This window comes from Aethalodelphis obliquidens, unplaced genomic scaffold (assembly GCF_003676395.1).
Source record: "Aethalodelphis obliquidens isolate GAN/ISIS:26980383/991018 unplaced genomic scaffold, ASM367639v1 scaffold7, whole genome shotgun sequence".
In the NCBI taxonomy this organism is placed as follows: domain Eukaryota; kingdom Metazoa; phylum Chordata; class Mammalia; order Artiodactyla; family Delphinidae; genus Aethalodelphis; species Aethalodelphis obliquidens.
The window spans coordinates 10314168-10340690 of NW_020837951.1; the positions used below are offsets into that span (position 1 = coordinate 10314168).

The following is a 26523-nucleotide window of genomic DNA, read 5'->3' on the forward strand; positions in this document are numbered from 1 at the left end:
ACTGAAAACACCCATTACGAAGCGCGAGTTCCCAGTACTAACGTGTGGAGCCATAGGTTCCAGCGTGAGGAAGGCGGCAGGGGCTTGCAGGGACAAGGCGGCCGTGTAGGGTGTAGACTGGGATGCAGGGAGAGGAGTGAAAAGTCTGGGTTGGGCCAGCGCAGCCACGGCCTGAGGTTTCCACGCCGCAGGCTGGCACCACCGCAGCAATCAGTTCTTTCCCCTTTGCACCAGGCTCCTACCACTTCCCCTGCTCCGCACCGCCCCCTTTAAAAAAAGAAAAAAAAAGGAAAGAAGTGCTTCAGCCATCCAGCCCTCCTACGAGGGTTTGGCCGCCTGCTGACGTGGCGGGCCGGCTTCAGGGAGCGCCTAGCCCCGCGCCCTCCAGCGGTTCCAGCCCAACCGCCACCCCGAAGCTCGCGCCGGCCGCCGGGGAGACGGCGCTCAGGCGCATGCGCACGGTGGGACGGCCCCGCGCGCAGCCACTTCCGGCGCGCTGGTGGAAGTGCGGTTCCGGGTTGCTGCTCTGCCCGCAGGCCGGCTGTGGGGGCTGGTGACGCGGGCCGGCGCTCACGAGAGGCCCCGGAGGCGGGGCTCTGCCGGCTGCCCAGAGAGCGGCAGGTGCGCGGGCGGGGACCGGAGACACGAGCAGGCCCCTCTTTCTCCCGGTGGTCTCGGAGTGCGCCCAAAGAGGCCCCGACTGGGTTGCCCAAGACCCAAGGCGGAGGGCAGTACCGCGGTGCAGAAAGGACGAGGGTGGGGGCAGAGGCGGGCTCCCCGGCCTGGGAACCTGAAGGCTGGGGTTCCGGAATTTCCCCACCTGCGCGACTTTGGACCAGTCACTCTTCCTCTCTGGGTCTCGGTTTCCCTGCTGTCAAATGGGAGACACATTGGTCCTTCCTTTCTTTGACAGTCCACGCACGGGCGGGTCTGGAAGGAGACTGAGTGGGATCCAAACTGCCGCGGCAGGTGGCTGGCCCCCCGGGCATTAGAAAGCTCTTTTACCCAACTTAGCCATCCTTTTTCTCAGCGACTTTCTTAGTGCGAGTCAAGGCTCTGGGGTCTGGCCGGGTAAACAGTGTGACTGTCAGAATCAACTGAAATAAATACTGGCCCTGGGAAACCTTAATCTCGTTAAAGTTCTTTTGCTCACTGCTCCTCCCAAGGCGAAGTGAGTTTAGCCACTTACTACAATGAGAGATTCTGTTCTTTGTGCCTTTAAGTGAAGCTCTTAGGCAAATCACAGATGCAAAGACCAGGGTGAGGGAGGGGAGACCCCTGAGGATTGTGGTAGCACAGATTTTCTCTCCCCCTCACCTTAGTCCTTCCTGCCTCCTCTTCCACACCCCCGGCCCGACCCCGCAACATTTTGGCCTTACACTTGAGAGGAAATATTCAATGCATTTTATTTTTGTCTTCATGCAGGACAGAAAGCTTTGACCTCCAAGCTGTTTAAAATCTAGTAGATAAGCCAGGTGAGTAGGTGGTTTACAGACATTGAAGGTAAAACTTTTGAAGAATTGTACAGACTTAAATGGATGCTCTGAAGTGGTAAGAAGTCATTTGTACATCTTAGAGTGGAGCTTAGTTATCCTCCACAAAATATCAGAAGTTAAGTTTGGACCCAGAATGTAAATGTTTCATGCACGTTAGGAGGGAAAGATGACTGAATATCATGTAAAACATTGTGAGAAAAGAAATTGACTTGAGGTAATTTTAGTCACTCTTAAAAAAGAGAACCACACAGCATTTCCAGGAAACATTTAAGGATATCTGATACGTTGGCTGGCTTGCCTGTTTTTTTAGGAAAAAAGTTGTCAACATTTTCTAGTGAACAGCTGATTCCAAACCATCTTGGAACATTAGAACATTATACCTTCTCCCTGTATTGAGTTACATGCTTTTGTCTAAACTGTAGTTGAACTTAATATTATTGGGGGAAGAATTCAGAAGCATTATGTTAATGTTTGCCATGGGAAATTTTACTTGATGTGTTACATGCCACAGCCAATGTGGTGTAATTAAAAAAAAAAAAGAGTTAGGACTTGTGAGTCAGAGTCCTGGGTTCAAATGCCAACGCTGCATTTAGCCACACAATCTTTGGCAGATTACTTCACCTCCTTGAGACTGGATTTCCTTATCTGTACGTGCATCTGTAGCACCTGAGTGCTTTTCAGATGTTTAGTAATTGTGTTCTAGTAAGTGTGCATGTAAACTTATGAAACTTAATCTTGAAACCTGAAGCTTAACAAAACAACCCAGATGTGAAATTTCTCTGGTGTTTAACTTAGAGCGCTCTTTCATCTGATTTATAGATACGCTATTGCCACAAGCCTTTGGCCCACATTTCAGTGGGAATGCAGTTAGTTTGGATATCTGGAACTTTTTAGGCGCCTGTCTCGGAATTCCTGGTTGCTGGCCTAACAACTGTTGGGGGTTCAAGACCTGGCCATCAGTGCAGGATAGCCACACAGCAAAATGTTTGCAAAACTAAAGAAGAAAATTGCAGAAGAGACTGCTGTCGCTCAGAGGCCAGGAGGTGCTACTAGGATCCCACGATCAGTGAGCAAGGAATCAGTTGCCTCCATGGGAGCTGACTCAGGAGATGACTTTGTAAGTATCTTCTCTAGTTTTTAATGTTTGGTACAGCCTCATTGTATTTTTAAAATAATATTTCAGGGAATCTTTGCAATAAATTTTTATTATTATTATTTTGTAATAGCCGTTTTTTTATATATATATTTTTTTAGATATTTATGTATTTATTTGGCTGCTCTGGGTCTTAGTTGCGGCCCTCAGGATCTTTGTTGCGGCACGCAGGATCTTTAGTTGCAGCATGCGGGATCTTGAGTTGCAGCATGCAGGATCTTGAGTTGCAGCATGTGAACTCTCAGTTGCAGCATGTGGGATCTAGTTCTCTGACCAGGGATCGAACCTGGGCCCCCTGCATTGGGAGCATGGAGTCCTTAGCTACTGGACCACCAGGGAAGTCCCTCCAATAAGTATTTTCTTTTAAAATTGCAAGATTATTTGTAGTTTATATCTGATTCTTCTTGCTCTGAGGTGCTTTTCTATTTTTTTTCTTATTTTTCGTGGGTCCCTTTGCATATTCTCTACATTGTCCTCTTGTACTCCTTTTTCATCTATATACCTTGTGCATCTTCTTTTACATTTCGTTTCTCGAAATACTTTGGCTTGTTGAGTCTGCACATATATACACTCTAAGTCATTGTTGCTTAGTGAGGTCTGTGAGTTTGGTGTGGAATTAGCCAGGGAATTAGCACTATTTTAGTGGGAAAATTGATGAAAAGATTGCACTGATGGCTGCATTGTATCCCTTATTTGTAAAATACCTTTGTAGCTGGAAAGATTTGAGGATGCTGCTGTGTTAGGTAAGTGTCATGCCTTAGGATTAAAATCGGGTCGGTGGCATATGACAGGATCCTCTTAAAGTTAGATAACTTAAAAGAAGTTATTTATAATGCTTGATATATGTAAAATAATGTATGTAATGTAAGTGTAAAGTATAAGGCATAAAAATAAAATGAATGCTTGTTAAATCTGTCACCTATACAGAGAAATAGAACATTATCGGTGCTGTCAAAGCCACTTGTTTGCTCCTTCTTGGTTCCCTTCCCTTTCCGCCCCTTCAGGTAACCTGTCCAAAAGTTTGTGTATATCAGTCCTTTGCTTTTTAAAATATCCTACCAGATACATATATATTCATAAACAATCTGTTGTTTAATGTTGCTTGTTTTCAAACTTTATAAAAATGGTACACTATAGGTGATTCATTTATTTTTACTGCTGTATAAAATTCCAGCATTTGAAAAGGCCACAATTTGTCTCTGTCTTCTACTAGTGATAGATACTTGAGTTGTTTCCATGGTCAGATGAGTCCTCCTTTCTTATACTATCTGTTCAGGTCAGATTACGTGGCAGAAGCTATTAGGTTATTGGGGTGGAACAATAGATGACCAGATCTAAATTATCAATCGCTCCTGTATTTAACAGGAAATATAAATGCACATTTGATCACCAGGCTGAAGGACATAGTTTTAATGCTGAGTTCTGTGGCAGAAGTACTTGCTTTGCCTTCACACTGACTTGCTAAATGAAGTCTCTCATCTTGAATGTATTCCAGATATGGAGATTGGCCTGAATTCAGGAAATACTTTGCTGTGTGACTTCTAAAGTTATCTGTTTGAACTTCTTTATGTGTACATTCTCATCTTCACTCCCTATCTCCACACCTTCATATCCCATTGCATATATTTCTCCAGCCAGGTGGCTTTCCTCTGGTATCTCAAATTCTAACATGAACAAAACTGAATTCATTAACTCCATTTCTACATGTGCACCTTCATCCCCCAAGTCACCAGCAAGAAACCTTGGAGACATTTTAGACTCTTCACTTCTTCACTTCTTGGTGTCCAGTTAGTCAGCAAGTATTTTGGCTTCCGTCTCCTGACTCAAACTTACCCTTTGTACTCCATTTACTAGTAGTACATTTTACTTCCATTTTATTTCAGGCTGTCTTTCTTTCGTGGACAAATGTGGTAGCCTATCTGGGCCCCCTGGCTCCAGTAACTCCCCAGAGCGGACCTGTTCATGTCTGTCCAATGCTTGAAACTCCTCAGTGGCTTCCCCATCATCTGCAGGATGAAGTGCAAAGTCATTATTATAGTATAATGGTAAACCTCTGTGGTCTTGTCACAGCTAACCCATCCTACCGTTATCTCATTCTACTTTCCTATACCCTGTGCTCCAGCCATTGTACATTGAACTTAATGTACTTTATGGAACGGACAACTTTCCATCATACCTACAAATGCTTGCATATTCTGTCTCCTCTCTCTGGAATTTCTCCTATGTCCTCCTCTCACTTCTGAATTCCTCTGACATACTTGTGTGCATCCTTCAAGACTTGGCTCACATGTTACTTCCAGGAAGCCCCCTTGACCCGACCTGCCCATCTCACCCCCTCTACTCTTTATCGCTACTGGCTGAATTTGGTCCCTTGTCTCCTATATCCTCTGTAATATCACCTGTTACACTGCATTGTTGTTGATGATTTGCTTGTTTGGCTCTCCCACTAAACTGGGAGCTTCATGAGAGGCAGTAGAGTAACAGTTAGGAACTCAGGCCAGGTTATGGAGGTAGACCTGGATTTGATTCCTCTTTCATCATTATTGTGTGACCTTGGGAAAATTTTTTGTCACTTTTCTGTGCCTTAATTTCCACATCTATAAAATGGAGATAGGAACTATACCTGTCTTTATTAAAGTATGTGTGTTGGGGCAGGGTGGGCAGGCAAGGTTCTCCCCTAGGTTCGATTATTCATTAGAAGAACTCACAGGACTCAGCATATACTTTTACTCACTACTATCATTTACCACAGTGAAAACATTTACTACAAGGAAAAATTAGCAAAGGGAAAAGGTGCATGAACAAAGTCTGGAGGAAAGCAGGCACAGGCTTCCAAGAGTCCTCTCCCAATGGAGTTGCATAGGGCACACTTATTTCCCTCAGCAAGGAATTGTGACAACACAGGATAAAATGTTATCTATCAAGGAAGCTCATTAGAGACTCAGTGCCCAGGAATTTTACTGGAGGCTAGTCATATAGGCACCCTCTGCCTAGCATTTACCAAAATTCCAGACTCCTAGAACGAAAACAGGTGTTCAGCATAAACCATATTTTTGGCACAATTAGTTTAGGTACAGTGAGCCATTCTTATCAGGAATGGTGAGAACCCTTGTAAAATCTAAGTTCCCACAGGCCAGCCAAGGGCTCGCCTTACAAGCAGGCCTTGCCAAGGATAGCAGTCTCAGGCCTGGGATGTTAACTCTTTTCTGCATAGTATATAAAACACTTAGTATAGTGCCTGGCTCTTAATAAGCACTTCGTAATTCGTAGTTGCTGCAGCTGCTGCTGTTTTAGGTCGGGACTCCGTTTCACCACTGTTTCCAGTGCTTAGCACAGTGCTAAGAATAGATGTCTCACTGACAGTAATAATCATAACTTGTACTACTGATAGATGATACGTATTAAAGTTAATTACGTGCCAGGCTGTGTTTTCAAGACCTGACAAATATTCATTTATTTAATCCTCATCACAGCTTTGTGACGTAGATTATGTTTGTTACATTTTACATGTGAGGAAACCAGTGCACAGAGAAGTTAAGTAATTGGTCCAAGTTCTTGTAGTTTGTTAGTGGTGAAGATGGGACTTTAACCTGGGCCTTCCGCCTCCTGAGACTCCCTTTTAACTATACCCTCCATAATGGACAAGTAAGTGGCTCAGTGGGTAAATGAATATTTAAAATGAGTTGTTCAACCACCTGTAAATACATTTTGGCAGTAAATGGGGAAGACTGAAGACTGGATATTAGATACTATTATTTTTTGATTTTGTTAGGTATAATAATGGTATTGTGGCGATAAAGGAAAATGTCCTTATATTTTAGAAATGTTTATCAAAATATTTAGGATGAAATGTCAATGTCTGCTATTTGAAGTACTATAGTAGAATAAAAATTGATGAAGCAAATATGGGAAAAATCAGCAGTTGTTAAAGTAGAGAGAGAGTGTTCATTAAACCACCCTCCTTACTCTTCTGTATTTTTAAAATTTTATAATCAAAAGTAGAAAGATAAAGTGATTTATTTATTAGCAGTAGTAAGCAGTGCCCAAAGTAGTAGCAGTGCACATGTTTTAAGATAAGCTAAATTATTGGGAAAATTTGACGTCTCATTAATACAGTGATTTACTGAATGTATATTATCTGCTAAAGTTTTTGATGCATTTTAGAGCTATAGATTGATACCCCTTTGTTTTACAGATGAAGATACTGAAACTTTATCAATGTCAGTGATAGGTTCTTCATCACAGACCAACCAGCCTTTCTTTGGTCCCTTGCTAAAGAACCTTCTTCCCTTTACCTCAGGATTTTACCTTTGGAAAAATAAAGTGCTATATTTTTTTGTCTGAAAATATATTTTTTTGTATTATGTACTTGCTGTAATATGATCATAATGGATTTGTTTACCACTGTGTATGCCAGTAGTGTGTGTGCGCGCATACACACACACACACACACACACACAATTTATCTGTTTTGCATCTTGTATCTCTTCACATTATACATGGAGGTAGTGTTGCTTCTACTTTATAGTTAGAGAAACTTTTCAGTTATCACTTAAAGTGTAACCAAACCTAAAATAAGAGTTGTTGCTTTCTGATTGAATATTGTGGTCTCACGCTGCTAAAAATCCAGGTATGAATACAACCTCTTATATCTGTCTCAACAGGCGTCTGATGGAAGCAGCTCCAGAGAAGATCTTTCATCCCAGCTTTTGAGAAGGAATGAACAGATACGGAAATTAGAGGCCAGGCTTTCTGGTATGTCTAAGAACTCATAAGAAGCAAACAAAGGAAACTTGCCTTGTCTGACCCTCTTTGCCTATAAAAAAGCCAAACAGCATAACCTTACAGTTATTTTGACATATTTTGATATTCTCAGTCAAAAAGGAGCAACTTGTACCCCCTTTAATCCCTTCTTTTGTTAGTGTACTGAATAGTGTAAATTCAAAACTGAGTTTTAAAGTTAAAAAAAAAAACCTGACGTTTTTCTGCTCCTGAGATTTCTAGCCGTGGATATAAAAGGTATTAAAGTATATGTAGATTTAACTGTCTTTCATCCATTAGCCTAGCTTGCTTTCAGGTGGAGAGGGTTAGGAGCTAGCATTTTTAGGGAATGGCCAACAGATGTTGGATTCTTCAGCACCAGACAGGGTTTGGTGCTAGGTTGCCACTTGCTACAGATACATATCACCTGTGTAATGTCTTTCTGGGTCTTTGGGCTACTTTTCAGTGGTATTTCTAACTTCAGCACCTGTATAGAAGCTATAACTCTCATTATGTCTTTTATGTGCAGTTTACGATGTACACCACTCCTATTACATTCTTTGCCTGAGCAGAGGGCATATTTGTGATAGAGTTGTGAGTTCTTTTTTTGGTTTCTGCCAGTAGATACATTTTGAAAGCTTCAGCCTGTGAAGTGGTCAATGACTTCTGTGTTTGTTTTTGTCCTTTGGCCTTATGCCCATTTTACTGTAATGAAAGCAACAGACTACACAATTCACCAAGTTGTATGTGAAATATTTGTGTTTGTGTAGTTATCAAAGGTATATAGTATAACTCACAGCTCCTAGCTAGTCCATTATCTCATTTTGTTCTCACTCTAGCCTAACAATGCTTAGTGACATTAAGGTCACAGAGGTAGTAGGTGGTAGAGCTGGGATCCAAACCACTACAGTCTGCTTTAAACTCAATTGTTATTATCCTGTTACCCCTACCTGTAAGTAATACCAGTAACAGAGGTGAAGTAACTTTATATTTGTTCAGTGTTGGGGAGAAAGCTCTAAGGTAATATGGACCTTCCCTAAATAGTTTGGGCTTGACTGATGTTAGAGGAGGGACCGGGAAGAGGACTGACATTTATTAAGCCCACTTATGTCCTGGGCATTTACCTACAGGCTCAGTGTGAATAATAATAACAACCACAGTATCAGCTACCCTTTATTGAGCATTGTGTGCAACGTGCTTAAAGCACTTAGTTTGTTTTGTAATTAAGGCATATAGAACATTTAGTTTATTATCTAATACATCCTTTGAAGTAGATAAATTAATATCATCATTTCATAAATGAAGAAACTAATACTTAGGATCAATAATTTGCTTAAGGTCTCTCAGCTAAGGACTGACAGAGTTGGGATTTGAACTAAAGCCTGTCTACTTTTCCACTATACCATACTATCTTCTTTGGCTACCAAGGTAATTAATTCTGACTTTCACCTTTAATATGTCATAGGCAGCTCAGTTCTGTGTAGAAAGGAAGCTGACTTTTCTAGAGAATTAAGTACTTTTATTGCAAAGGCAATACTGTGGTAAGATGTTTGCTGTTGCCCTAACCACTGTCACTCAGTTGTATGGACTCTTAAGTGAGCTGTTCAGTGAATTCCCTTTGATCTATCCTACTGCTAAGACTGGAAAGGAAGGTGAAACTGAGATTTGAAATTAAGTAATGAGATAATGGTTTTCATGGCGGGGCATTTCTGATGACCAGACCAGGCCCAGTTCTTGTTCTCTCTCAAGGCTAAACAAATCTGCCTGTTTGTATTCACCATTTACACTGTGGGTAGTTTGTACTATACCTGTTTGGCTGTGTTGTTCATTGTTAATGGGAGGCTGTCTGCCCAGCTTTCCTTAACAGGAATGGTTTTCAGGTTGAGAAAATCATCATCATTTTCATTCATTTTTTTTTGTTTAATTAACTTCCTTTCCTGATGTTTGTCCATTCCTGGTATGTGCGTCACCCTCCTCACCCAAGACTATGCTGAACAGGTCCGAAACTTGCAGAAGATAAAAGAGAAGCTTGAAATTGCATTAGAAAAACACCAGGATTGTACGTATTTTTTTTCCTGCTTTTTTCAATCTTTCCAGGGTTTAGTTTTTTGAAATGAAACAATAGCGTATGGTTAAGTTTGTCCTTCATCATAGCCCAGATCTTTATTTTATAAGTAGTGTACTTCTTAATCAAGTTGATATAACATTTATCTGATAGTTATAAGCATACAGTTCATCCTTATGTTGCTTTATGGGCATGCTTCTTAGGGGAAGGTTATTATGTATCTCATCCAGTTGGCTGGTTTATTGGCTGCCCTTAGTTTTTAGTAAAATCAAGTGCCTGGTCCTTGGGCCTACATTAAGACACTTTGGTTCTAGCCATAGCTTCATTGCTGCTTTGTTCAAGAACTGGGGAAAATCTTTATCTGTCATCACTCCTCTAACAATAGAACATACATTTTGTTTAGTTTACCCTAAATCATATGTTCTCCTTTGGGTTCAATCCAAGAAAGATGCTAACAGAAGTAGAAAGTTATTTTTTGTTGATATAATATATACTAAAAAAAATTTTTTGAGGAAAATAAAGTGGAAGAAGTGTTTTGCTTTGTTTTGACTTTTTGTTTTAATTCTGATAAAGTAGTAGTAGCCATCACTTAGCAATAGCATTGGTGTCTTCTGGCAACCTGCCTAACTCAGTGTTCTATCACTGTATCATTTAGAAAGTTACCCTTTGGCATCTTCCTAAATGTATATACTTGACTATAACAAAAAACCAAGAACAATTGGAAACAAGCTAAAACAAAACTGTGGTCTATTACTAAGGGCAAAAGATTCTGGGAAAGTCAAGATGGGTCAGGTTTTTCCCAGTCTCATAATCCACTCTGTGACCTTGGCCTTTTTTGTTAGGGTACAGTTGTAAAGTAATCACATGGGCTATTTGACATGCTGTTGCTGAAATATCTCCATATCTCAAATAGAGCCTCTTTGTTAACAGCTTCCATGCGGAAATTTCAAGAGCAGAATGAGACATTCCAAGCCAACAGAGCCAAAATGGCAGAAGGACTGGCTTTGGCATTAGCCAGAAAGGACCAGGTATTTTATACGTGGCACTGCCCAAGGCTGGTGGAAAGATTTCACTTAGTGACATGATTTCAAAAATCATGCCATAAACCTGGTAGAAGATATTTACAACCCAGGAGAAAAGGAATGCTATATAAGTTCTTTGAGATTTCATTTGGCCTTAGGGTGGGAAATTATTAAGGAACTTTACAGTTATAATCATGAAATGTGTCCATAATGTGAGACTATCATTTTCCAAACTGTATAACTTTGTAAAATGGAGAGGAAAGTAGTGTGTTCGTAATCTGGTGGTGAACCCCAAGATAAGGAAAAAGGTCTCTGCCCTCCAAAAACCTGTCTGAAAGCCTAGTCCCAAAACACTTGCCTTTATAGTGGAGAAGATGCTATCAAGCTAGTGATCATCCATGGAGTACATAGTTCTTACAACCTCTGTCCCAAGTTTCCTCATCCCCAGCCAACTAGACTGAGAGGAACTTCTGTAATCTCAGTAGAACCATCCATTGAAAGATGCTGAATGAATGACAATAAGAAACTAATACTATTACTGGCTCTTACAATAATTATAAAGTATATTTTGTTCAATGGCATTTTGAATTTAAGATAAGCATCAAAATACTGTAATGATAATTCTGATTTATTAAGATAGGGTCAATTTATTATATTACATTTCCTTTTAAGAAAATACATTATTTCATCTGCAGTAGGTGGGGTGGTTGGTTGACTTGTTTTACAGTGTGTATTAGTCATGTCAGACATTTACTAGCCAGAAAAAAAAATCATTCACCAATAATTAGTGAATAACTGTGATATGAATTTATATAAATGAAGAGATAATCTAAAATTGGTGGACTCTGATTGTAGGCAGTTGGGATATAGCCTTTTGTACCAGTGGTTATTTTTTCCCCTCTTCTGTGATTGGTGAATAAGGGGCATAATCCCTTCTCCTTTAACTTTTATCAGATGGCATAAAAGATATTGGTAAAGTGAAAATGAGAAGGAAAATAATGATTGGGGGCTGCTGAAGACAACCCCTGCCCCCCGCCTGTTTTTCAGTCAATTAATTTTTATAGAGCAGTTGTAGAATTACCAACACAGCTGGTCCCAGCTACCCACTCCCAAGAAATATTAATAGTACTCATAGAAAAACCCTCAGGAATAAGCTGAAAACTGCATCAGAACATCAGATACAGCCTTGTTTGGGTGCTCTGCTTAGTAAAAATTTGCAGGCTTATGTATGTGCTTTAGAATTTTATATAAAGTTCATTTTCTTTTCCTTTTAGGACTCTTGGCTTTCTTTATATTTGCTGTTTTGTTTGGTTGATTGGTTGCTTTGGGTGGAGAGGGTTATTTTGTTTTCTTAAGATCTTGGTATTATTGATACTCTTCCCTGGAAACTGTACTTTTTTATTGTTTTGTTTTAGGAATGGTCAGAAAAAATGGATCAGCTTGAAAAGGTTAGTTCATCTTTGTTTTTGTCTCATTGTGAATGTTGGCCTCTTCTCTGGGGCTTGGAAAATGCTTTCTTCAGTACCTAGTACACTGATGGCTATACCACCTCTTGGAAGCAGGGCACTGGGTGATTAGACATTGACTTAGAAAGCTCGTGTCTTCCTTTTCCTTGGTGGGTGTACTGGATATCTTTTGTTTGCCCCTCCAGGTACACTCTCCACCCCCTCTCCTACCTTTCTCTGTGTACGAAGGCTGATAGGGAATGCATCAGCAGGGCTCCATTGCCCTCTGGCTTCTAATTAAGTGTGCCTGTGGGAAACATAAAAAGAACTATGTGTAGAAGAGTGTGGTCGGGAAGTTTATTCCCTCAGCCATCTCCATGTGAGATCCCTTCAGTTTGGATGCATCCCATGGCCCAAGGTCACAGCTTCAGCTGGACCTTTGGTTCACCCTCTGATAGAGTTTCTCTTTTTGTGTTTCTTGTAACGTATTTATCCCTTTGCCCCTTTATGCCAACTGTTACTAGCACATCATCTCTTTTGGGTTTTCTTACCCCACCCACAGCTTTGAAAAGTCCCTTTATTAGACTGTCTGCAGAATATCTACTTTGAGTCTGTTTCTTGCTGGGGCTCTGATTGACACAGTGGTAACATTAGGAATAATTTTTGAGGATGCAGTTGGGAAGGATGGCATTTCTGAAGGCTCAGCATTGAGTAGATAAGAGAACCTCTTAGCTAGACACAGACGAGGAGAATTGATTATTCCAGCACCATAGCTTGTGTAACACTGTGTAGGTGCCTTATGTAATGTATTCCTGGCTCCCAGACATGAACAGGAAGATGAAATTTCACACCTACAATTAGAAAGACATTTTAATTTAAAATAATCAATAGTCAATTTGCTCAGCCCACATTATGTGCTGCTTCCTAATTCATTCCTTGTTTTCATTGAGTACTCCTAAGTTACTCTTTATGGTAGAAAATTATTTCTTTTCTTTTTCTATTTTTTTTTGCCACACCATGTGGCATGCAGGATCTTAGTTCCCCAACCAGGGATCGAACCCGTGCCCCCTGCATTGGGAGCACAGAGTCCTAACCGCTGGACTGCCAGGGAAGTCCAGAAAATTATTTCTTAGATTGATATATTCAGTTGTAAAATGTATTTACTGTTAATTTTATTAAACAGATGAGTTTTATTATTGCTCCATGCTTGGGATGAAACACGAAGTTAAACCAGCGATTTTCTTTGTGTGTTCTGTAGAAATCTGATTACCCAAGCTATCAGAATGCCTTAACGTATTTACGTAAGGAAAGAATTACAGAAGAGTCAAGCTATGTCCCAAAGAAACTTGTGCTTAAAAAATATATATCTAAACATGGTGTTAATTATGGTCTTCTTAAATATGAAGGTATGGGTTAGGTTAAAGTTTTCTTGTCTTGAAAGAAACTCTTAAGATTGTAGCAGTTGAATTCTCATTGGACTATTTTTTCATCTTTTAAAATTATGGTAAAGGGGGAATCCATATAGGACTGAACTAAATAAAATCTACTTCAGTTCACTAAGATCTTTTCTCTCCGTCCCCCCGCCCTACCGCAGGAGAGGTTGGGAAATATTTTAGACCAGGAAAGAGTAATGAGGCATCTATGTAGGTCTTTTAAGCCACTGTGATTTTTGGAAGTGTTATTTTTAGACTGTTTCAATTTTTTTTTATTTAATTTTTTTATACAGCAAGTTCTTTTTTTAAAATTTTTTTTAAATTTATTTTTTTATACAGCAGGTCCTTATTAGTTATCCATTTTGTACATATTAGTGTATATATGTCAATCCCAATCTCCCAGTCCCACCACCCCTCCCCCCCCAGTTTTAATTTATTTTTAATCAAGAATTGGAAACTGCGACAACAGGGTTTGTCCTGAATAGAATCCATCTCAGGAAGCTATCATTTAGTAAATTGTAACCTCCTGACACCAGTCATGTCTAATTTTTGTTGACTTGCTATCTGAACTTACTAACCAAAATTAGTTCTACTTAAATGCATCTAATTTTTTAAGAGCATTCAGTCTTGTTCCAGTTATTCATGTTATTCAACCAGTTCAGTGTGTCATTGAGATAGACATGTATAATGGATGTCTGCAATTGCTAATCAAACTTAAGCACTTTTCAAGTGTTAAGTAATTGTTGCTCTTGTTCCCCTTTTCACAGCTATCATTTAAAACATATTTATTTCTAACTTAAAGAATTTATAGATAATTTTGTAAATAATTACCGTAAAGCTTCCCATTATCAATGTATTATTGCTACTGATAAGAAATTGTCTTCAGATTTTCCTTTATTAAGAATTCTGCTTGTATAATACGGATTTCTAATGTCCTAGTTGCCTGAGTTGATATCTTCTTTTGCATAGGATAAAAGGTTTCTGACAGCTCAGTTACAGGAAATGAAGAAGCAGAGTTTGAATCTTTTCCAAAGGAGAGATGAAATGGATGAATTAGAGGGGTTCCAGCAGCAGGAACTAAGTAAAGTAAAGCACATGGTATGCGTTTTTGTTTTAGAAGCTAAATCCTGAATAGATGATTTTGCTAGTTAGTCATCACTCTCTAACTGCTGATAAGCATACCTTAGTTGTCTTTGATACTAATCATATTTGTATGTTTTTCAGTTTGTTAAAGTGGAAAAGTTCTGTTTGAAATGTATTTCCTTTTCCTTTTTAAACTACTGGGCATATGAGACCCCTTCTAAGCTCACAAAAATGTTATGAAAGCTTGCCTTATTGGTCCAGATTTTTTGTAATTTATTAATTAATTTATTTTTGGCTGCATTGGGTCTTTGTTGCTACACGCAGGCTTCCTCTAGTTGCAGCGAGCGGGGGCTATTCTTTTTTTTTTTTTTTTTTTTTTTGCGGTACGCGGGCCTCTCACTGTTGTGGCCTCTCCCATTGTGGAGCACAGGCTCCGGACGCGCAGGCTCAGCGGCCATGGCTCACGGGCCCAGCTGCTCCGCGGCATGTAGGATCTTCCCGGACCAGGGCATGAACCCGTGTCCCCTGCATCGGCAGGCAGACTCTCAACCACTGCGCCACCAGGGAAGCCCGGGGGCTACTGTTCATTATGGTGCGCGGACTTCTCGTTGCAGTGGCTACTCTTGTTGCAGAGCATGGGCTCTAGGTGTGCGGGCTTCAATAGTTGTGGCTCGCGGGCTCTAGAGCACAGGCTCAGTAGTTGTGGCACATGGGCTTAGTTGCTCCGCAGCACGTGGGATCTTCCCAGACCAGGGATCGAACCCCTGTCCCCTGCATTGGCAGGCGGATTCTTAACCACTGCACCACCAGGGAAGTCCCAGATTTTATTTTTAATTTATTTATTTTATTTTTATTATTTTTGGCTGCGTTGGGTCTTAGTTGCGGCACGTGGGATCTTCATTGTGACATGTGGGCTTCTCTCTAGTTGTGGTGTGCGGGCTCCAAATCGCGCTGGCTCTTCACTGCAACATGCGGGCTTCTCTCTAGTTGTGGCACGTGGGCTCCAGGGCACGTGGGCTCTGTAGTTGCGGCACGCAGGCTCCAGAGCGCATGGGCTCTGTAGTTTGCAGCACGCGGGCTCTCTAGTTGAGATGCGCAGGCTCAGTAGTTGGGGCATGTGGGCTTAGTTGCCCCATGGCCTGTGGGATCTTCCCTGACCAGGGATTGAACCGCCTCCCCTGCATTGGAAGGCAGATTCTTAACCACTGGACCATCAGGGAAGTCCTTGTCCAGATTTTTTTACAAGTGTATTTCTTAGTAGTGGTCCAGTGAAACTTTCTATCTTTGTATCAGCTTTTAAAAAAAGAAGAAAGTTTGGGGAAAATGGAGCAAGAATTGGAAGCACGTACCAGAGAACTTAGTCGCACCCAGGAGGAGTTGATGATCTCCAACCAGCTGTCAGCAGACTTAAGCCAGAAGATAGAAGAGCTTCAGAGAAACTACTCAACGCTGGAAGAGCAGAGGTTCTTGCTTGGTCTGTGGGGCACATGGGTAGCGGTGTTAGTGTAGCTCTGGTTACAGCCAACCTGTCTTTCCCCATTGCTCACTGCAGCACTTCCTGATCTTAATTCTGGCAAGGTCTTCTGGACTTATCCTTACCTGCCTAGGGCTTTAGGACCCCCCTACCTCCTCCAAACCCTCATTCCCCTTCACCTGCCTAGGCTCAGACACTCCAACCCTGCCGAGCAATTTAGTATGTTTTAGAGTTGCTAAGCTATTGAATAGCCAAAGGTAGATAAAGATTTCTTGCCTAAACCTGAGTGGAATTTTTCTCTTGGGCCTCCTGCTTCAGAGAGAGTGAAGGAGTCTTTTCCACTGATAATCTTCACAAGGCTAATGTTTGCAGCCCTGACATGTAAAGAACCATCTGTGTTTTTCCTGTGGAAGAATGTGTCTTAGGTGGGATATCCAAATTTGTTCATTGTCTGCTTTCTTTCAATAAAGAGATCATGTGACAGCTTCAAAAACAGGTGCAGAAAATAAGATCACAGCCCTGGAGCAGAAGGAACAGGAACTCCAAGCCTTCGTTCAGCAACTTTCCATTGATTTGCAAAAGGTAAGTAGAGGACTAGGAGTGGACACAAGTTGCTAGGATTCATGAATGGGGTAAAAACTATATCTGTCAGAAATTTGCGCCTCAGGGTGGCTGGTGAAAGTTCTGTTTCTCATGCAGTCCACATTGCCCTAGTTCCTGGTGTAGCCAGGCTGCATCCAGATGGAAGGGGCCATGTAGTTGAGCAAGGGTTGCTTAACAGAAGAGGTCAGTATTGTCCTGACAGGAACTGTCAAAGCACACCATTTGATCTGCTCAGACTTGTAAACTACTATGTCATGGACCTTGAGCACAAGAAGACACAACAGCGGTGGTTGACGTGGCTAGGCTGGTACCTTTGACATACGTGGCTCTAATCCGATTTGTTCAAACGCACATAAATGATATCATTACTGTTCGTTTTTTTTGTTTGGCTAACATACATTTTTTGCCCTTCTACTCTAGGCCCGTGCTAAATTCTGAGAATATAAGGGTGAACAATAATAATATCATTATTGACTGTAGTGTTTCTCAGTGGTGTGTTCCTTACCATTTTGAGCAGAACAATATGTACTGTATGATTGTCCCATGCATTGCAGGACATTTAGTTTTCCTGGCCCCTGTGTTCTGAATGCCAGCAGCATCCTTCAGGCATTGACAAGCCAGCCCTTATCCTCATATAGACAAAACACCCCCTAACAGGTGGTACCAAAAACCCTACCCTCATCCCCTGAGAACCACTAATCTCAAGTGCACCAGAGACTTACAGTATTATTACAGTACAGTAAGATTTGTGTAAAAGAGAAGTCTATATACCCCTTCTAGCTATTAGCATACTTACAGATACCTAAATAGAAGCCGAGAGAGGTCATATACCTTGTTCAAAGTTACACGGTAAGTGACAGAGCTGAATTCTAACCCAAGTCTTACTCCAAAGCTCATGCTTGTTCCACGGGGCTTTGTTGACTCACAACAAGGAGCACCCAGTAAATAGATCTAGACACCTATAGTGTTTTGTCTCAGAGGCCTACTGTTTCATGATAGAACTCAAACCTCCTGTTTGACAAGAAAAAAGTTCACAACTCAGTAAGTCCCAAATAAGTGAAACGGATTTTTCAAATGCAAAGGATATGCCATAGGGAGAGTGCATTTCCAGTGCAGGAGTCAAGGAACTGTTCCTGGAGGAACTGGAATTTCAAGGATGGGTAGGACAGCAGGAAGCAGAGAAGACAGAAGGGTATAGAATACATTTTGCGGGGGGGGGGGGCGGTTGGAGAGAATAACAGACACAAAACTTTGGGATTCACGGGACCGTTTGATATTAGAACCATCCATCCATTTCATAATTGGAAAAGGTAATTTTCCAGACTCTGGTCCCACTGAGTTCCCTCATTCATTCTAAAAATATAATTTGAGTTTTATTATGTGTCAAGCTCTGTGCTCTGTGCTGGGTGTTAGAAATACTAGGGTGAGCAAAACAGATATCACCCTTGCCCTTGTGGAATTTAGTCTAGAGGGGAAGTGAGACATTAATCAATAATCACATAGATATATAATTACAAACTGTGATGTGTTGCTGTGAAGGAAAACCACAGGATGCTGTGAGATCCTGTAAGAGGGCATCAAATCAGATCTAGCGTTGGAGTCATAGAACACTTTCCTTGAGGAAGTAACACTTGAACTGAGATGAACTACTGAAGCTTGTGAGGGTAGGAATGATGGCAGAGAATTTTAAATAGGAAATAGTATGAATAATAAACCCAGAAACTGAGGCAGTAAAGGGAGTAGCGCCTTCAAGGAAGTGGAAGAAGCCTGGAAGGGTAACACAGAGTGAGGGAGAGGATTACTCTGGCTGTTAGAGGAAACATTGAAAGGGTTTCCAGTTAGGAAGCTATTGCAGTTGTGTAGGCATTAGACGGTGACTTTGACAAGAGTCGGGGTGGAAATGACGGGGGAGGAGACAAATTTAAGAAATCGTGAGGAGACGGACCCACTTGGTAATGTGGTAAATACAGGAGAGGAGCAAGAGGAAAGGAGGTGTTTGGGGTGATTTCTGGGTTTCTGGCTTAATCACCTGAGTGGCTGATGCTGTCAGTCATCAGGCTAAGATAGCACTAAAGGAAGGTCAGTTTTCTCATAAAGATGATGAGTTTAGAGTCCTTTTCTTTGTTGTCCTTGTTAATATTGAGTAGATATGAAATAATATTTATGAAACATAAGTAAGGTAAATAGTGTAACAAGCTAATGAACTGCCATGTAGCTACTACCCCACAGGTTAAGAAAGAGAACAGTGTGTTTACCTTTGAGATTCCTGGTGTGCCCTTTACTTTTCCATCACATTCTTTTTACCTTCTTAAGTAAGCTTATCTAGAAATTACTCCACTTCCTAGCTTTGCTTTACAATTTTATCCCTAAACAGTGGCTTCTTTCATTTATCATGCTTGTTAACATTACATAAATGAAGTGCTGTAGGTATTCTTCTAATGCTACCTTTCTGTGCTCAAGGTTGTATTCTGAGACACATTCATATGGACACATGCCGCTATAATTTAATCTTTTCTCAACTGTGTAGTATGAAGTTACTAAAATTCATTTATCCGTTCTATTGACAGTGGGCATTAAGGTGTTTCTGGTTTTTGCTTTTACAAACAAGGCTGCTGTGAACTTTTGTCTGCCTGTGAATGAGTTAACTGTAGGGTATATTTGAGATGTGAAAAGTTAGGGTCAAAAGATTTGTACTTTTCAACTTTACTAGGTAATGCCCAGTTTTTCCATAGTAGTTGTAGTAATTTACAAACATTCACCAGCAGTGTATAAGAATTTGGGTTCCTCTGCTTCCTTGACAGGTGATACATTGTCAGACTTTTAATTTTTGCCAATCTGGCCACGCTGCATGGCTTGCAGGATTTTAGTTCCCCGAACAGGGATTGAACCTGGGTCCTCGGCAGTGAAAGCGCAGAGTCCTAACCACTGGACCACCAGGGAATTCCCTCTCACCATGATTTTAATTTGCTTTTCCCAGATTATTAATGAAGTTCAGCATATTTTCATATGTTTATCAGTCATTCGTGCTCTTCTGTGAAGTGCTGGTTCAAATCTTTGGCCCATTTTCTATTACATTTTCTGTCTTTTTCTCACTAATCGTCAGAGTTCTTTATATGTATCCTGGCTGCCATGCCCCTCGGTCAGTTATGTGGGCTGCAAATGTGTTCTCCCAGTTTGGGCTTTGCCTTCACACTCTTTATGGTTTCTTCTGTTGAACATATGCTCTTCATTTTAGTACAGTTGAATTTATTATTTTCCTTTAAATTTATACTTTGTCTCTTTAAAAAAACCTTTGCTCACTTGGAATCATAACATTATTCTCCTATATTATTATCTGAAAATTTTAGAGTCTTGACTTTATTTTCAAGTCTTTAACATACCTGAAATGTGATTTTGGTGTGAGAAAGGGATCTGTATCTTATTTTTATTTTAATTGTTTTAGTACCATTTATTGAAAAATCTGTCTTCTCACTGATCTGCAATGCCAGCTTTATCATGATTCAGTTTTCCATTTGTACATGGAACCACTCCTGGACTTCGGGGTGTATGCACCTGTGGTATTTGCACAATACTAAGCATTGCCTTACTAGCTACAGTATTAGGATAAGTCCTGGTGTCTGACAAGACAAGTCTCGGTACCTAGTTCTTTTTCAGGAGTATTTTGAATATCGTTGGCCTATTGCTCTTCCACAGAACAACTTGTCAGGCACCTTAAAAAACCTGGTGGAGAGGCTCCAGAAAGACCATTAGCCTCTCTGCCAGGTGAGGACACAGAAAGAAGTGCCAGCTATGAACTAGGAAATGAGCCTTCACCAGAGGTGACCATGCTGGCACCTTGATCGTGGACTTCCCAGCCTCCAGCACCGTCACCTGCCCAAATGCAACCTTGAACCAAACCAGATGCCAGAGGGAAGATAGTGTCTGTTGATATTGTCCAGGCTGCGGATGTCTCCAGGAAAAATTGGAAAAGATGAAGGGGGCATGGGTTCAAGCCCTGGTCCGGGAAGATCCCACATGCCATGGAGCAACTAACTAAGCCTGTGCACCACAACTACTGAACCTGCGCTCTAGAGCCTGTGAGCCACACCTACTGAAGCCCGTGTGCCTGGAGCCCGTGCTCCACAACAAGAGAAGCCACTGCAATGAGAAGCCTGCACACCGCAATGAGGAGTAGCTTCCACTCGCCACAACTAGAGAAAGCCTGCGCACAGCCTTAAATAAATAAATAAATAAACAAACAAACAAACACACACCTGGTGGGATATTGATTGGAATTGCGTTGACTCTGAAGATGCATTTGCAGAACATTGATTACTTTATGATGTGAGTTTTCTTATCCAAGAACACAGTGTCTGTCTCTCTAGATATTCAATGTTACTGTTACTTTAAAAATGACTCTCAATAAGGTTCTATAATTTTTTCCAGAAAGGTTTATTTATTTATTTATTTGGCTGCGTTGGGTCTTCATTGCTGCGCGCAGGCTTTCTCTAGTTGTGGCGAGCAGGGTCTACTCTTGGTTGCAGTTTGCGGGCTTCTCATTGCAGTGGCTTCTCTTGTTGCAGAGCACGGGCTCTAGGTGCACGGGCTTCAGTAGTTGTGGCACACGAGCTCAGTAGTTGTGGCTCGCAGGCTCTAGAGCGCAGGCTCAGTAGTTGTGGTGCACAGGCTCAGTTGCTCCATGGCATGTGGGATCTTCCTGGACCAGGGCTCGAATCCATGTCCCCTGCATTGGCAGGCGGATTCTTAACCACTGTGCCACCAGGGAAGCCTTCCATTCCTTTTATTTCCTTTTCTTGTCTTATTGCATTAGCAAGAACTTCCAGATGATGTTGAAAAGGAGTAGTGAGAGGGGACATCCTTGCCTTGTACCTGATCTTAGTGGGAAAATCTTTGAGTTTCTCACCATTAAGTATGGTGTTAGCTGTAGCACATTAGGTGCTGAGGGCTTGAAGTAAAACAGCCAGAGTGTGGGGAGTTGCTCTGTGTGGGATATGGTGCACAAGAAAACTAAATGGAAATTGGCAACTGATTCTTCTGTTCCTGACTCTGCCCAACACGGTGACTTATATAAGACTTGTTTGTTCTCTTGGTTGTTACTGGAAAGGGTCACATGTATCTCTCAAGTTCATACTGATGTGTAATATAAGGAGTACAGACTTTGGGTCAAGAAGGCTTGGATTTGAATCCTTATTCTGTCACCAAGGTGTGTGCTGTTGGGCTAGTAGTCCCTAAGCTTCAATTTCCCTGTAAATGGACACACTGAAGGGTGGTTGTAAGGACTAGAGGATGAGCTTGCACATGCTTTGCAAACTGTAGCTGCTCCTGCACCATGCTATTGTAATTATTACTGTTATCAACATTGTTAGTAAGAGACCCATTAAAGATGGGTCAGCTGGGCCAAAACTTTTTTCTTTCCTATCAGACTACCTCTCCCTCCTGTGTTCTCTGCTTTTATAATGTTACCATTCATCCAGGTATCTGAGCCACAGACTTGGCAGTTGTCTTCACTTCTTCTTTCCTCTTCACCCAGCCCCCTGGTCATGTTGAACTTGTCTGTTTACCCCTTTACACATGCTGCCTTTTACCCAGAATGCTTGTTCCTCTCCCCCATCTTCCACCTGGACTTGCCTGCTTAGGAGGCCTGATCTGATTGCCCCCATTAATCCCTTCTGCCTCTGATATCTCATAGCACCTTGCATGTCTCTCTGTTACAGCATGATTGTATTGTTTTATAATTAACTGTGTGTATATCTCTTTTTACCAGCAGCCTCCATGCTTCTATGGGTCAGTAACTATAGCTGATTATATTCCTAGAGACAACACATAGAGTATAGGCTTGATAAAAGTTTTTGAATTATGGGATCTTTTTTTTTTAGTTTACTTATTTTTGGCTGCGTTGGGTCTTCATTGCTGCGCGTGGGCTTCCTCTAGTTGCAGTGAGCGGGGGCTATCCTTCGTTGTGGTGAGCAGGCTTCTCATTGCAGTGGCTTCTCTTGTTGTGGAGCATGGGCTCTAGGCGTGCAGGCTTCAGTAGTTGTGGCTCACAGGCTCAGTAGTTGTGGCGCATGGGCTTAGTTGCTCCGCGGCATGTGGGATCTTCCCAGACCAGGGCTCGAACCCGTGTCCCTTGCGTTGGCAGGCAGATTCTTAACCATTGCACCACCAGGGAAGCCCGAATTATGTGATCTTGAATCCATTCTTCAAACTTCTCCTCCACTATATATGTTGTCACCCCTGTGAGAATTCAGAATGGCAAGTGCTTCTTCCCAAAATCCTAGGCCCAAGTAGCTACATCTTATTCTGAGGAGAAAACTGGCTGGGTTGCAAGCTAAACATGAAAGTCTGTGGCTTGAGATGGAGCAGCAGATCATAAGGTGAGGGAATTTGAGGAAGCACAGTATTTGTGAGGAGGTTCAAGTCTTCACAATGAAATGTTGATGCCATGCGACCTTATTTTGGAGTGGAGAATGGGCATGTTCAGTGGATGTAAGGACCACTGTGAGCTAAGAAATTGTATATTCAAAGGATTCTGGATCCTCAGCTTTGATGTTGAGCAGCATTTGGAGATTGACAGTTGTGAAAGGAACAAATGTAGTCCCAACCCACCACTGCCACCACTACTATCACTGCTAAAGAGGTAGACTGAAATAAATAAGTGGGCAGCTGGTGATCTGGGGCCATGGTGTAAGGTGCTGCTGTGATTCAGAGGTGCTCCCGGTCCTGTGAGCCAGGGTGAATATCATTGTTTGTTTCAGTTCTGTCTTCAGCCTTAAGGCAGCTACAGTGGCATCATGACTGCTTCATCCAGCCCCACGTTTCCAGGCGTATTGTTCTGTAGGTCATTGTAGGGCTTGCTGGGAGCTTCTTCAGTGGAATTACCTCTGCTGGTTCTTGGCATCTGGTGTAAAGTTGTAGGTCCTGTTGGCCTCTGGATTAATAGGATTAAACCTATGCTTGATGAGAGTGGGAGGGGGAGCATTCCTTTAGCTAGTAGATCATGACAACACAGGGGATATTTTAGAGAGGAGGAACATCTTCGCAGGGTCCTGGCTAGATTCCACAGACGTAATAGCATTCTTCCTTCCCGGATTGCCAGGTGCTTAAATTTGGGAGCGTTTGCTGCTTGCTGCAATAGGCCTGAAACGGATACCTGAGTAGTGTTCAGTTCTGATCTCATATATTCTCTGTTCCATTTTCAGGGAAGATCTCCTGGCTGTATGTTCTTCTAGGATGCAGTTGGAAACAGAATTTCAGAGAAACATGGTGATTCTGGAGGATACAGGAAGGGAGGGAGAGAGACAGTGTAATGTAATCTCTGCTTTCACCTGCAGGCCACTGCTGAAACTCAAGAGAAAGAAAAACTCATCACACATTTGCAGGAGAAGGTTGCATCCTTGGAGAAGAGACTGGAGCAGAACTTATCAGGAGAAGAACATGTGCAGGAACTTCTAAAAGAGGTAACTAGCTCCCTTTGGGCTGGCCAGTGTTGGGAGGGCCGTGGTAACACTGGAGATTTCATAAAATCCTAGAGTTTCAGAGCCAGAGAGTCTTCAAAGAGCTTGGTGAAAAGATCACTCCCTCCAACTTTTGATTGTTCTGCTTATGGTAAAATCAGCATCATGTTGCCTGTGTGTGACGTTTTCCTGAAGGAAAGGGAGCACTTTATTCAGAGATGCGTGTGAAGGAGTGGCATCCTGATCACCGATAAACCCCACCTAGTGATTTACGCCATTTGGGTTGTTGTCTTACTGCCCTGCTTTCCTTCCCTACCCGTTGTACTTTACATTGGCCAAGGAAAGTAGTTACCATCTGCCTTTGGCGTGAGCGAGAATTGCTTTGGGCAGCAAGTGGACTCTCCTTAGCCAAAGGAGGCAGTTGAGCCAACTGGCCTCTAGCCCAGTGGTGTAGGTGAACTTGCTTGTTGTCTGCCCACATTCTGCTCTCTCCTACATGACAGAGGTGACAAAACCCAAGCCTTGGGCCTAGATTAGCCCCTCACTTTCTGTCTTCAGTCAGTTTCAACTAAATGTGTCCATCTCCACTGCCACTGCTGTACTTCAGGTTTCCAGCCGCTCTGGCCTAGTCTGTGTTAGAAGTCTCCAGACTAGCCTACACCCTCTCCTGCACCCTCTGACACAGTCTTCCACGTCACCACTAAACTCATCTTTCCAAACAACATTTCTGACTATATCACTCCCATAAAGAGCTTCCACAATTACCCTACAGTCTATAGTGAGTATAACGTGGTTTCTAAGGTATAGATTGATTTCTAGAACCAGGCTCCCTAGGTTTGCACTTTACCTCTTCTACTTACTAATTTTTGACTTAGAGCAAGTAACTTAATCTTTTTGTGTTTTCTTCCCCCTCTGTAAAATAGGGTTAAAATTGTATCAAACACATAGAATTGTTATTGGGAAATGATTAGAATTAGCACATCATGGGGTCTCAATATATTTCAGCTATTAATATTATAATCATTACTGTGCTACCATCATTGTTATAAAGTTTAGTGTGCATAGGAGTTACTTGGTGAGTTTGTTTGAAGTATACATTTCTAGGGAATTCCCTGGCAGTCCAGTGGTTAGGAATCGGCACTTTTACTGCAGTGGCCCAGGTTCAATCCCTGGTCAGGAAACTGAGATCTTGCAAGCCAAAAATTTGGGGGAGAAAAAGAAATATATATATATATATATATATATATATATATATATATGTATGTATGTCTTGCCGTACTCTCAGAAATTCTGATTTTAGTAGACCTGGAATAAAGCCTCAAACTTAAAAACTCCTCCACCCACCCAGATGAGTCTAATACAAGTGTTTGGATGACTCCACTTTGAAAAATATTTGCTACAGAATTAAGTTCAAACTTCCTTCTGTAGCATAAAAAGCTTTTCTCATAATGTGGCCCTTTGCCTAACTTTCTAGTCTTGTTTCATGACCTGAACCCATCATCACCTTGACTTTTGGCAAGCTGTAGCTCCCCAGATACCTCCAGCTGTTTCATACCTCTAGTGTCATCCCTCTGCCTGGGTGCTCCCTTGGGCCCTGGCCACCTGTGAAGAATGAAGCCTCCTAGTTTCCTGAGGCAGTGAGGATCTCCTGCTCTGTGCTGCTCCTTTGTGGACACCATTACACTCTATTATGTACTTTTTTGGTTAGTTTTTGCCCCAGCCTCAAGGTCAAAAAACTGTCAAATTTATACTTTATGTATACTTTATATGTATACTTTATGATGTGTGAATTTTATCTCTGTTAACTGTTTTGGGTTTTTTGGTGCGTACTTGTGTCCCTCGTGCCTCGCACAAATCGTAGTATGGTGTAGATGTCAGTAAATATTTATTCAATGGAGAAATGACTATTTTCTTTTACTCTTCTTTCAACTTACAGAAAACACTTGCTGAGCAGAATTTGGAGGATACCAGACAGCAGCTCTTGGCAGCCAGAAGCAGCCAGGCCAATGCCACTGACAGCCTGGAGACTCGGGTACTGACCTCACTCCCAGTGGTTCCTGTGTCTGGGTGGTGCCCTGGTTGGATGATGTGGTTGTGGCTAAGAATCCCCTTGGGTCAGAGGTTTTCTTCCAAAGGGACTCTCTTTCGGATCTTACTTGTAGAGAACTGAGGTAGTCGTTTTCTTCATTCTTGCCACATTACCATCATTGTTCCACAGAAAGTTGTTCTCTTCTCTGTTTATTCCCTTTATCCCCATTCCCCTCCTTCCCATAGGAAACCACTCTAATGTGGTTAATAGAGACCCTTTTATTGTTGGATAACCTTAAAACTGGTGACATTGTTTTGTGTGTCTGTGTGTTGATTTAAGTAAATGATACAGCTGTACATATGTCTTCTTTGTTACTTTCAACTGCTCCATCTTCTGTGTCCACTTCGTTGTTCTTACTTACTGTACTTTATAGTTGTCTACTAGATGCTAGATATCCAGATTGCCTTTGTTCTGTCACCACAAATTACACTGTGGTGAACATCCT

The 26523-nt window shown here is 41.7% G+C and overlaps 1 protein-coding gene across 2 annotated transcripts in view; it reads left to right on the top strand.

The window, feature by feature from the left end:
* The first annotated feature begins 495 nt into the window (after positions 1-495).
* GOLGA1 (golgin A1) overlaps positions 496-26523 on the top strand; it is a 52231-nt gene continuing 26203 nt past the window's right edge. The window contains exons 1-12 of one of the 2 annotated variants that reach the window (XM_027104887.1): positions 496-621; positions 1426-1475; positions 2316-2613; positions 7314-7404; positions 9395-9469; positions 10406-10503; positions 11913-11945; positions 14345-14473; positions 15752-15921; positions 16403-16514; positions 23867-23992; positions 25926-26021. In XM_027104887.1, the coding sequence (XP_026960688.1) occupies positions 2479-2613; positions 7314-7404; positions 9395-9469; positions 10406-10503; positions 11913-11945; positions 14345-14473; positions 15752-15921; positions 16403-16514; positions 23867-23992; positions 25926-26021 (1065 nt within the window). In that variant the 5' untranslated portion in view covers positions 496-621; positions 1426-1475; positions 2316-2478. Of the gene's footprint in view, positions 622-1425; positions 1476-2315; positions 2614-7313; positions 7405-9394; positions 9470-10405; positions 10504-11912; positions 11946-14344; positions 14474-15751; positions 15922-16402; positions 16515-23866; positions 23993-25925; positions 26022-26523 lie in introns of those variants that run through there. The other variant, XM_027104888.1, reaches the window with a different exon arrangement.